General features: G+C 36.0%; 1 protein-coding gene across 1 annotated transcript in view; it reads left to right on the top strand.

Annotated features, from left to right (window-relative positions):
- Positions 1-13,675, top strand: part of LOC123532947 (nucleolar MIF4G domain-containing protein 1 homolog) — a 41,088-nt gene that overhangs the window by 16,569 nt on the left and 10,844 nt on the right. Inside the window, exons 5-10 of the mRNA XM_053518420.1 lie at positions 2,034-2,904; positions 4,387-4,586; positions 7,166-7,287; positions 7,944-8,037; positions 11,271-11,501; positions 12,395-12,522. Of these exons, the coding sequence (XP_053374395.1) occupies positions 2,034-2,904; positions 4,387-4,586; positions 7,166-7,287; positions 7,944-8,037; positions 11,271-11,501; positions 12,395-12,522 (1,646 nt within the window). The remainder of the gene's footprint in view (positions 1-2,033; positions 2,905-4,386; positions 4,587-7,165; positions 7,288-7,943; positions 8,038-11,270; positions 11,502-12,394; positions 12,523-13,675) is intronic.

Here is a 13,675-nt window from a genome sequence, read left to right as displayed (position 1 = left end):
AGATCAAGGTCACAGGGGCCTGAACATGGAAAACCATTTCCGATCAATAACTAGAGAACCACTTGACCCAGAATGTTGAAACTTAATAGGATGATTGGACATGCAAAGTAAATGACCCCTATCAATTTTGGGGTCACTCCATTAAAGGTCAAGGTCACAGGAGCCTGAACATTGAAAACCATTTCCGGTCAATAACTTGAGAACCACTTGACCCAGAATGATGAAACTTCATAGGATGATTGGTCATGCAGAGTAGATGACCCCTAACGATTTTAGGGTCACTCTGTTAAAGGTCAAGGCCACAGGGGCCTGAACATGGAAAACCATTTCCAATCAATAACTTGAGAACCTCTCGACCCAGAATGTTAAAACTTCATAGGATGATTGAACATGCAGAGTAGATGACCCCTATTGATTTTGGGGTCAGTCTGTTAAAGGTCAAGGTCACAGTGGCCTGTTCATGTAAAATCATTTTTTGGAAATAACTTGAGAACCACTTGACCTACAATGTTGAAACTTAATAGGATGATTGGACATGCAGAGTAGATGACCCCTATTTATTTTGAGGTCACTTGATCAAAGGTCAAGGTCACAGGAGCCTGAACAGTGACTTGAGAACCACTAGGCCAAGAGTGTTGAAATTTAGCAGGATGACTGGACATGCCAAGTAGATGATCCCTATTGCAGCCAACCATCAGTGTCTCTTTGATTTTTGCTCCTGACCCCTATTGACTTCTTGCCTATAGGACTTTGCATTGGGGGAGACATGCGCTTTTTTACAAAAGCATTTTCTAGTTGTCACCTGATTAGAGATTACTGTGCCAAGGGCATTGATCAAATCCTGAGCTATATGTAACGGATCTTTACCTCTCTGCTCTTGTACGTTAGACGCAATCACCGTTATATCACAGTTATTTACCGTTAAATCTGGTTGTAATGCATTGTTGGATTTTAGTGAACTGAACTCAGCCTCAAGGTCCATTATTCGTTTGTCTAATGCGGCGAATTGTAGATCAATATCAACTTTCACGGCCTTGATTTTATCATCGATTGTAGACAAAACGTCATTTCTGAGTCTTTCCATTTTACTGTCAAAAACTTTTTGTAAACTTTCCTGACCTTTTTTCAGCGACAATAATAACTCCATCATTTTCTCCATTCTTTCTGATAAATCTGAGCTTACAGTCATTGGAGAAGAGTCGTCACCTTTGTTCTTCTCCGCCATTTTGCTTTGTTTGGAAAGAGGGCTCGTCACCCCAGGAGATTCTCGATCGCGTTTCTCCCTTGTAGCTGGTGTTTGTGGCATATCTCTACTCCCAAATTGAGCACAATAACGTTATTTTCAAAATAAACAAAATTATACCATGTTTAGTCCACTATTTCCTGCTTTAAATCCACTATTTTTGATAAAATCACAGAGTTTTCAAAAAGTTCGCCTTTATTCCGCACATGCGCAGTTTATATCTTATATTATACTATCAAGCACTGAGAATAGTCGAACGGGCTGTCCACTGACAGCTCTTGTTTGTTACTGGGGGCCTCCGTCGCTGAGTGTTGAAGGTCGCAGACTTCGAATCACCTGCCCTGCACTGATGTGGGTTTGAAACCTCGCTTGAGGTGTAGAATTCTTCATGTGAGGAACCCATCCAGCTGGCTTACGGAAGGTTAGTGGTTCTACCTATGTGCCAGTCCATGCCTGTAAGAAAGCCCGGAAGGGCCCCTGGCATCTTTTTGCACCATCAAAAGCAGGAAAAGTCATCACTCACATTATTCATATGACCTCAATTGCGTTGATGTGACTCTACATCTGACAAAATAAAAAGTTATTAATAAACAATGCCATGCTAATGCACTTTTGATGCTGCTTGTTCATGAAAAAAATAAAAATGGTACCTGTACTTTTACATTTTGATAATATTTCTGCTTAAATATATCAGATTCTATTAAATTTTACATTAGAGACAGAATGTACGTGATGAACACTGGCCTTCCATTCATGTGACACACTGACAATAGTCTTCCTTATTTTACAGAAGGGGATGATTTTGGACTTATGGGAGATGATGAAAGTGATGAAAATGACATGGATGATGATGAGGATGATTATGATGATGACACAGGTGATTTTGAAAACGAGGATGATGAAGGGTCTGATTTAAGTAGTGGAGGAGAAGAGGAGAATGTTGAAGATACAAATAAGTCTAGCAAATTAGCTATTGCATCAGACCAAGAAAAGAAAGGGTCTGTAACTAAGACAAACAAAACTGTTGAAAGTGAAATGAAAGGAAAGGAAAAATGGGAAGAATTGGCAGAAAGAATTCAAGGTCTTGTGGAGAAAAAAAAGATTTCCAAGAAAAGTGTGAGATTTGCAGACCTTGATGAAGAACAAGAAGTTGAAAATGATGACAATGAATCAGATGATGGAGAAGAAGAAGAAAGTGATGATGATGATTTTGGTGATGTTGATGATAATAGTGATGCAGAAGATAGCTCTGATGAAAATGTAAATGAAATTGATAATGTTGACAATGGAAGTGATGATGATGAGAATGATAGTGATGTTGGTGATGACTCAGATAATGGCATTACTGATGATATTGAAAATCACGAAAGTGACTTAGATGATGATAATGATGATTCAGGTCTTGAACTTAGTGCTGAAATTCCATCAAAGCAAAATCAGACAAGAAAATTAGGAGACTTAGGTACAGGAGATTTGAAGGAGGATATTTATGGCAGATTGAGAGATTCTCAGGGCAATATTATCAGGGATAACAAACCAGCTGGTGGGGAGGGAGCGTATGTTCCACCAGCTAAGAGGTTACAAATGGCAGGGAGTGGGGATGAAAAGAAAAGATTTATACTGGAGAGATTGCAGAAACAACTGAAGGGACTTGTAAATAGGTAATAGTCATATAGCTTCATTGATTCTAAAGTCCATTTTCATTTATGTTCTGGAAGAAATTTAGAGTGAGACTTTTAATTGCTGTCGTTTTCTGTTTGCTGAACAGTGGAATCACTCTAAACTGGAAGCCCTGAAAATCAGAAATCCCTCCAAACCAAACAATTGTCTTTTTTGTTCAATTGAAAATTCTTCCAGAATACCAAAACCCCTATACTCTTGAAATCAAATATAGTTTTAAGACTGTTTCTGTATAATGTAAGGTGGTGAATGACATCAGTTTGCAATGGCATTTCATAATTTGTTGGTGTGGCTGTTAAAAATTAAGTCAGGTCAAGATAAAATGCTGAATGACAGAAATAAATGAAATTCAACACATTTTATCATGTTATTGACAGGAGAATGAAACACAATGAGAATATAAGAGATACTCCCCAGGCCATTCTTAAACCTTGCATATCCCTGATGAATGTTGTTTTCTTCAGGGTATTGTCCCTTAAACTTTATGCAGCATAGCATTTGCCTCTTTCCTTGACTTTTGATTCAAAACACAAATTGTTTTTGCATGTATACCTCTGTTCAACACTGATTTTCATGAGTAGATCAAGACAATGTGCCTGCCAAACATTTCAGTGATGTCACTTTGAAGTTTCATAATTTGACTTTATCAGCATGATGCTAACACTTCACATAAATATACACCTGATTTAAGAAAATGTAGCTTGAAAAATACTGTAATTGGCAAAACAAGAAAAGAGATAAAATTGGGCTGGCTGATGTTACATGACGTTGCCATTGGAACTAGCATTTACTTATTGTTTGTCCAAAGAGATGTGTTCAATAAATACCTATAAAAGTGCCCTCAGGGGTTATAAATCTAAGTGATAGCATGAAGTTTCATAACTCTGACATGCATTTTGGCCAAATTATGCCCCCTTTTGGACTTAGAAAATCCTGGTTAAAGTTGTTCGTGCAAGTTACTGTCTCCAAAATAAATGCAGATATTGAATTGAAACTTCACATGTGTCTCCAGGGTTATAAAACTAGGTGATAGCATCAAGTCCCATAACTCTGACATGCATTTTGGCCAAATTATGACCCCTTTTGGACTTGGAACATCCTGGTTAAAGTTTTACATGTATTAAAATTACTATCTCCAAAACTAATGCAGATTATGGATTGAAACTTTAGATATTTTAACATTTAGGGTAATATTCTTGCTTCTGGGACAACAATTCAAATGTTTATGTTTTATAGTCAGTATTATTTATCGCTTTAATTTCACAGTTTAATGTTGTTTTTCAAGTTGTTAAAAATTGTACAGCTTGTAGCTTGTTGTACCGTAATGTTAGTCATAGTGCAGGTTAATATTGGTAACTGTTTTAAAACGTAATAGTCTGACTCTTTGCAGATAGTAGTGTGAATAAACCCATTGCCAATATTGCCTTATGTAAGGTTACGGTGCTGTTTCTCATTTTCTTAAGGGCAAGTGAAAACAATATGCAGCCAATCAGTGGAGAGATAGAGATGCTGTATCTTAGCAACAGTCGAGCAGACGTCAACGAGACCCTGGTCGGGTTGATATCTGATGCATGTATTGGTCCTGTGCTCACACCAGACAGACTCTCCATGGAGCTAATGATGCTTGTGGCTATATTACACGGCAATGTTGGTTCCGAAGTTGGTAAAGATTTACTGTATCTATGGTTATTTACTTTACAATTTCAAGAAAGATGTAAATTATTTAGTCATCGTGTTTATTCTGCTTAGTATATGCTACAAATGTAAGAGTTGTTTTACTAGTTCATTGTAAAGTCAGAAATATTTGCAAAGGACTGATTCTTTCTAATTAATTTGTGAAAATTATTCTGTGCTGAAATACTTTTAAGGGAAAAAAGTAAGGCTTACACAGCACGCATGCACACACACAATTAAGACTGGTATTTTTCTAATTTTTAGCTCACCTGTCACAAAGTGACAAGGTGAGCTTTTGTGATCGCGCGGTGTCCGTCGTCCGTCGTCCGTCCGTGCGTCCGTAAACTTTTGCTTGTGACCACTCTAGAGGTCACATTTTTCATGGGATCTTTATGAAAAATGGTCAGAATGTTCATCTTGATGATATCTAGGTCAAGTTCGAAACTGGGTCACGTGCCTTCAAAAACTAGGTCAGTAGGTCTAAAAATAGAAAAACCTTGTGACCTCTCTAGAGGCCATATATTTCACAAGATCTTCATGAAAATTGGTCAGAACGTTCACCTTGATGATATCTAGGTCAAGTTCGAAACTGGGTCACGTGCCGTCAAAAACTAGGTCAGTAGGTCAAATAATAGAAAAACCTTGTGACCTCTCTAAAGGCCATATTTTTCATGGGATCTGTATGAAAGTTGGTCTGAATGTTCACCTTGATGATATCTAGGTCAAGTTCGAAACTGGGTCACGTGCCTTCAAAAACTAGGTCAGTAGGTCTAAAAATAGAAAAACCTTGTGACCTCTCTAAAGGCCATATATTTCACGAGATCTTCTTGAAAATTGGTCAGAACGTTTACCATGATGATATCTAGGTCAAGTTCGAAACTGGGTCACGTGCCTTTAAAAACTAGGTCAGTAGGTCTAAAAATAGAAAAACCTTGTGACCTCTCTAGAGGCCATATATTTCACAAGATCTTCATGAAAATTGGTCAGAATGTTCACCTTGATGATATCTAGGTCATGTTCGAAACTGGGTCATGTGGGGTCAAAAACTAGGTCAGTAGGTCTAAAAATAGAAAAAGCTTGTGACCTCTCTAGAGGCCATATATTTCACAAGATCTTCATGAAAATTGGTCAGAACGTTCACCTTGATGATATCTAGGTCAAGATTGAAACTGGATCACGTGCCTTCAAAAACTAGGTCAGTAGGTCTAAAAATAGAAAAACCTTGTGACCTCTCTAGAGGCCATATATTTCACAAGATCTTCATGAAAATTGGTCAGAACGTTCACCTTGATGATATCTAGGTCAAGTTCGAAACTGGGTCACGTGCCGTCAAAAACTAGGTCAGTAGGTCAAATAATAGAAAAACCTTGAGACCTCTCTAAAGGCCATATATTTCATGGGATCTGTATGAAAGTTGGTCTGAATGTTCATCTTGATGATATCTAGGTCTAGTTCGAAACTGGGTCACGTGCGGTCAAAAACTAGGTCAGTAGGTCTAAAAATAGAAAAACCTTGTGACCTCTCCAGAGGCCATTCACATGCCTTCAAAAACTAGGTCAATAGGTCAAATAACAGAAAAACCTTGTGACCTCTCTAGAGGCCACATTTTTCATGGGATCTGTATTAAAGTTGGTCTGAATGTTCATCTTGATGATATCTAGGTCAAGTTCGAAAGTGGGTCACGTGCCATCAAAAACTAGGTCAGTAGGTCAAATAATAGAAAAACCTTGTGACCTCTCTAAAGGCCATATTTTTCATGGGATCTGTATGAAAGTTAATCTGAATGTTCATCTTGATGATATCTAGGTCAAGTTTGAAACAGGGTCATGTGCGGTCAAAAACTAGGTCAGTAGGTCTTAAAATAGAGAAACCTTGTGACCTCTCTAGAGACCATACTTTTGAATGGATCTCCATAAAAATTGGTCAGAATGTTCACCTTGATGATATCTAGGTCAAGTTTGAAACTGGGTCACATGCCTTAAAAAACTAGGTCAGTAGGTCAAATAATAAAAAAACCTTGTGACCTCTCTAGAGGCCATACTTTTCATGGGATCTGTATGAAAATTGGTCTGAATGTTCATCTTGATGATATCTAGGTCAAGTTTGAAACTGGGTCAACTGTGATCAAAAACTAGGTCAGTAGGTCTAAAATTATTAAAATCTTTTGACCTCTCTAGAGGCCATATTTTTCAATGAATCTTCATGAAAATTGATCTGAAGGTTCACCTTGATGATACCTAGGTCAATTTCGAAACTGGGTCATGTGAGCTCAAAAACTAGGTCACTATGTCAAATAATAGAAAAAACGACGTCATACTCAAAACTGGGTCATGTGGGAAGAGGTGAGCGATTCAGGACCATCATGGTCCTCTTGTTTGAATTAAAAATTTAAAGATTTTTTTTTCTCAGGAAATTTTCTGGTATTACAGTTACCACTTGTGCCAGGGATAATTTTTGTAAGGCACTGTGTGTCTTTTTTCACCACTTAAACCTGAAGTCAGTCTGGCTTTAAACCCAACCAAATCTCTTGAAATTGGTATCTGTCTATCAAATCATTATTTACAACAGGAGCTGTTTTCCTGCAACATTTTGCAAAAAGATTGCACATGTTGTTAATGGAGCCGGAGTATGGTCAGGGTAAAGTGATGGATAATGTAGTGGTTCTTATAGCACATCTGTATAACTTCAAGGTAAGTTCTTATAGCGCATCTGTATAACTTCAAGGTAAGTTCTTATAGCGCATCTGTATAACTTCAAGGTAAGTTCTTATAGCACATCTGTATAACTTCAAGGTAAGTTATTCAACTTTTTCTTTCAAATGACCTGTAAATAAGGACAGACATTTCATAGACTTTCTTATTGCAGGGATCCAATAACAACATTGGTGATTTCTTTTTGATAAAGTGACCATTTGATGTGCTTTTGGCATATGTCTTTTCAAACAGAAAGGCATGTGCTGGTATGATCTACATTAACCCTTACCTTGCTATATTTCTAAAATGTACTGGTCCAGCATTCAATTTGGGCAGTACCACTTATTATTCAAAGGGGTTTTCACTGAAAATTTACTGACTGAATAGCAATAGTGCAGACCATGATCAGCCTCACATCCACCTTGTTCTGCACTGGTCGCAAAGGTAGAATCACTTGCCGTCAGCAGGCTAAAGGTTAAGGTCCGAGAAATACGTAAGGATACATGAAGACATTATCATACAGAAACTGCTGATTGTCTGTTACATCTATTACAAATTGTTAACAGTGTATTGGTGTTCGGCATTTTGAAGATACTGATGTATTTAATATGTTATTCGCCTTGAAGAAATCGTTTGACTTATATCTGTTACAGGTTGTTCACAGTGTACTGGTGTTTGACATCTTGAAGAAATTGACAGAGAGCTTCAAGGAGAAAGACATAGAGGTCATTCTGTTACTGCTCAGACGTAAGTTTCTTACAACAGAACAGAACATGCTTTTTCCACCCAGGCATTTTACAACACAATATGGACTGTGTAGCGCAGTGTGGATCAAACAATGCTATTGCTTTGTTCCAGTATAAAATTGAGATGTCAATAACTTTAGACAATTTCTTTTTATATTTGGTTGAAAGCTGATATATTTTCATTTTGAAATTCCTTATATTTTCTTTTATTACATGTTTTTCAGTGAGTTATCAAAATATTTAATAGAATGAAATATATCTCTTATGTTCACAGTGAAAAATATCAAATATATTTTTCACTGGTAAGAAACTAAGAATTGGGTAAATTTAGTCAAAACATGAGATGAATAGAAAATATATGTGTTACCTGTAAGATCAAAGTATCTTTCACTCATGAACACCACATTTTGAAAATGTTGCATCTGGTGTTCACTTGTGAAAGGTATTTCAATCTTACACTGAAACAAAGAAATATCTTCAATGCATTTTCATGAAAATGTGGTTGACTGCCTGTTTGTTTATAGTGCATGACTTTATATTGATGAGATTTTGCTCTAGCTGGCTGTAGCAGCAGAATTTATATTCATGCTAAAGGTTCAAAACAATCTGGGATTTTTTTCAAAAGACATTTCAAAAAGAAAATTCTGCATTTTAAAGTAAAAATTTCTGACTTAAGGTAGTAAACCAATAATTGTAATTGGAAATTTCCATGCAGTCATGTATTCTTGCATCAGGTTTCAGCATTCTTTGGACAGTAACATAGCACACGAGCACCAGGTTTTCCATTCATAGCGTAGAATGCCAAAGTTGCACATGGAGAATACGTGGTCCAGTGAAAGTTTCATTAAGGGTCCACTATGTTACAACATTGATGAACATGAACCCTGCTCACCTGTCTTATACATTTTTAGCTCGACTATTCGAAGAATAGTCTAGCTATTCTACTCACCCTGGCGTCGGCGTCGGCGTCACACCTTGGTTAAGTTTTTGCATGCAAGTACATACAGCCATCAATTGAAGGCATATAGCTTTGAAACTTATTTTTTCTTTTTCTAGGTCAATTACCAACCTCTCTGGGTCAAGTCCTATAACTCTGACATGTATTTTATGCCCCCTTTTGGACTTAGAAAATTTTGGTTAAAGTTTTACATGCAAGTTACTATCTCCAAAACTAATGCAGATATTGATTTGAAACTTCACATGTGTCTTCGGGGTTATAAAATTAGTTGATAGCAGCAAGTCCCATAACTCTGACTTTCATTTTGGCCAAATTATGCCCCCTTTTGGACTTAGAATATTCTGGTTGAAGTTTTGCGTGCAAGTACATACAGCTATTTCTAAAAGGCGTATAGATTTAAAACTTATTATTTCTTTTTCTAGATCAATTACCAACCTCACTGGGTCAAGACCCATAACTCTGACATGTATTTTGAGCAAATTATGCCCCCTTTTAGACTTAGAAAATTTTGGTTAAAGTTTTATATGCAAGTTATTATCTCCAAAACTAATGCAGATATTTATTTGAAACTTCACATGTGTCTTCGGGGTTATAAAACTAGTTGATAGCAGCAAGTCCCATAACTCTGACCTTCATTTTGGCCAAATTATGCCCCCTTTTGGACTTAGAAAATTCAGGTTAAAGTTTTGCGTGCAAGTACATACAGCTATTACTAAAAGGCATATAGATTTGAAACTTATTTTTTCTTTTTCAAGATCAATTACTAACCTCCCTGGATCAAGTTCCATAACTCTGGCATGTATTTTGGGCAAATTATGCCCCCCTTTTGGACTTTGAAAATTCTGGTTAAAGTTTTACATGCGAGTTTCTTTCTCCAAAACTAATGCAGATATTGAATTGAAACTTCACATGTGCCTTAGGGGTTATAAAACTAGTTTATAGCAGCAAGTCCCATAACTGATATGCATTTTGGTCAAATTATTCCCCCTTTTGAACTTAAAACTCTTTTGATATTTAACCTTTTTAGGTAATATTTTCCTGCCTCTGGGACAATATTTCGAATAGTCGAGCTTGGCTGTCTTACGGACAGCTCTTGTTTGTTATAGAAACATTCTGGCCATTGTTCAGTACGTGTTCATTTGTTGGCCAAATATTTAAGATCAGTATGGTACTTTTTTAAATACAAAAAAAAAAAGATTTTTTTGTGAAAAGGTTGAATGCATGCTCAGAAGTCTGTAATGTTGTCTATCAAAATAAAAAGAAAATTTTGTTAAAAACAAGTTTAATTTACCAGAATTTAATCTCAGACTTGTTCAGTTTATATCAATTTTTGCGGATAAAAATTCTTAGATTCTTGTAAACAATAATCAATATTGTTTTAATCTATTCTAAGGAAAGGATGTTATATGAACTATAAAAACAAAAAATTTTCATTACTGTGAAATGATTAATATTTCGCCTGCTGAAAAACGATTTGTCGTATCTCCATTTTTTTCAAAATTGAGATATTGGTGCAGTTGAATCAGATCTGAAATGCTGTATGTCCTGACACATCCCTTACTTACCTAGGTGGTCTAGTTTTCACGTATTGAAAACATCAAAATGTCGTATCTCCATACCTTTAACCACCTTTTCCAAAACAGTATGTCTTATCTCAATCAGCCAATCAAGTAACAGAATGTTGTCAAAATCAGCCAATCAAGTAACAGAATGTTGTCACGTGATAAAAATTGCTAAATCTGAGGTGTCGTATCTCCAAAACTTGGGTTCTGCATTGAAAAATGAAATGTCGTAAGTCCAAATCATACTGAACACTCACTATGAGAAAATGTTTACCTATAAACAATTAAATCAAAATTTTATCTGAACAACAAAACGCTGAAGAGAATTTAGAAGGGCAGACGTTGCCTATAATTTACTCAAAGTATAGCTGCTTTGGAGTTTTCGAAAAAGCTTTTGTAACAAAAAAGTTTTGGCAAGTTGAAACTTTAACTTCGATTTTCTCGAAAAGTGAAAAGTGGTAGTTACGACAAATCGTTTTTCAGCAGGCGATTTGTGGGGAGACCCATATTTATCGATTTCGTGGTTGTGTCATGCCAGGAGATTAAAATCCTGACAAATGACAAATGGGCACTTTTTCAATTTATGTTATCATTAAAATTTGAAATCCACAAATTCTTGTCTGGACAAAATAGTAATTTTTTACAAAATCAAGAAATTTTATGGCCACAAAATCGAATGATTTTACAGTATTGATGACAACTTTTCTTCTTCAGATGTTGGTTTCTTACTACGGAAAGACAGTCCAAGCGAACTCAAGGATTTCATTGTCAGTGTGCAGACCCGTGCAGGAAGTGCCGATGCTATGGCCCTGGCTGATCAGTCGCGTGTACGATTCATGTTGGAGGTGATTATGGCAATACGAAATAACAACATGCGGAAAATACCAAACTACGATCCAGAACATCTCGACCATTTAAGAAAATTGATAAAAACTTACATAAGAGGTTGGTATCTTCTAGTGATAATCAGAATATAGTTATAAGTACTATATAAGCTTTTTTTATACATCTGAAAATAATAAGTTAAAGGTACAGTCATTTAGTACAGGTAATTGCATGAATTGTGCAACATTGTTGCATGAACAGTTTCAGAACCAGGATCAAGTTAAAGCTGGTTAAATTTTAAACTTTTCTAGTATATATACATCTTTACAAACTTGCAGAAATGGCACTAATTATGTTAAATATTTCAAATTTTATTATGTATTTTCATCAGTAAGATGAAATAAGATGAGAAATTGTATATTTTAGTGACCTGTGCATTCATATTACAACAGTAAGTATAAATACAAAAGAAGCACTTGGCCAAATATAGGACAAAGATATCTGCTGGGCAGCTTAACCAGTGAAAGTTTTTAGCAATTCAGTCAGGATTGCATTTTAACAAAGTTTTGCATTGTTCTGATGCAAAGGAGTCAAACTTACTTTAAAAACATTTAAAGTGATGTGACTCAGTCATTTTTAGGGGGGTTGTAAAAATTGAGTCCTCTGAAAATTTATTTGTATATTGTATTTCATGAAAGTAACCTTTGGTATAAACTGATTGACAAGTTCTTACTTTTGAAGTGCCGCTGTAAATACAAACAAGGCTTCAAAATGAGTTAGGCATCGTAGTCTGATGCTTTTAACAAAATGATAATGTGAGCATTTTGCTTCGGTTTAAATCATGTACAAAATTTTAAAATCAGTCTCCACTACATTACTGTTTCTCAGTTGGTGAAAGTTTATATGTAAGCAGGTTTCTCAAAACTACTTAGCTGAATGATTTTAAACAAGTGTTACCCCTACATTATAATCTGAGAATCTGAAGATGTTCTATGTTTTTACCTTTTCTACAGGAGGTCAGTTTGGTGATAATCAGTTACATATAACACTTGAGGATCTACTGAATGCCGAGGAGAAAGGTAAATGGTGGCTAGTTGGGTCGGCATGGGACGGAAAAAATCTCCATCAAAATCAAGGTATAGTATCTCTTGTTCACAACATTGAATTTCATGTTCACCATACTGTACATTCTAAATGAATATCCTTTTATTTCATATACAAATCGGTTGAATTTCAATTCCTGTGAATAACATTTACATCGTTATTATTTTCAATGTCACAATGCTTGAATAGCCCTGTTTGTTTATATACATAATGTATTTTCCAGTATTTATCCTATGGAAGATGTGCATTGGCACACAATGTTATATGTTTGCTTTTCAAACAACTGTTTGATGTGTCTGCCTTTTTAGCTCACCTGAGCACAAAGTACGCAAGGTGAGCTATTGTGACCAGTCATTGTCCGCCGTCATTCGTCGTGTTGTCTGTCAACATTTGTCATGTTAATACTCTAGAGGTCACAGTTTTGATCCAGTCTTTTTAAAACTTGGTCAGAATGTTTGTCTTGATAATCTCTAGGTAAAGTTCGAAACTGGGATGTAGGATAAAAACCTAGGTCAGTAGGCCAGATCAAAGGAAAATCTTGTTCACACTTTTAGAGTCCACAGTTTAAGTTTGAAACTTGTGAGAATTTGTCAAAATGTTTGTCTTGATGACCTCTAGGTCAAGTTTGAATCTGGGTCATGTGGGTTTAAAAACTAGGTCACCCAGTCAAATCAAAGGAAAAGCTTGTTAACACTCTAGAGGCCACATTTATGATCCTATCTTCATGAATCTTGCTCAGAATATTTATCTTGATAATCCTTAGGCCAGGTTCGAAACTGGGCCATGTGGGGTCAAAAACTCAGTCACTAGGCCAGATCAAAGGAAAATCCTTATAACACTCTAGAGACCACATTTTAAGTTTGAAACTCATGATAATTGGTCAGAATGTTTGTCTTGATAACCTGTAAGTCAAGATAGAATCTGGGTCAAGTGGGGTCAAAAACTAGGTCACCTGATAAAAAATCAAAGAAATGTGTATGCAATAAGGACTGAGTAAACATTTTACACTGGATCTTCATGAAATTTAATCAGAATGTTTGTCTTGATAATATCTAGATAAAGTTCGAATATGGGTCATCTGGGGTCAAAAACTAGATCACCCAGTCAAATTGAAATAAAACCTTATGTATGCAATAGGGGCTGCATTTTTCACTGGATCTTTATGAAATTTTAGTAGAGTGTTTGTCTTA

Source organism: Mercenaria mercenaria, chromosome 11 (assembly GCF_021730395.1).
Source record: "Mercenaria mercenaria strain notata chromosome 11, MADL_Memer_1, whole genome shotgun sequence".
In the NCBI taxonomy this organism is placed as follows: Eukaryota; Metazoa; Mollusca; class Bivalvia; order Venerida; family Veneridae; genus Mercenaria; species Mercenaria mercenaria.
This window is presented reverse-complemented; position numbering and strand designations above follow the sequence as displayed.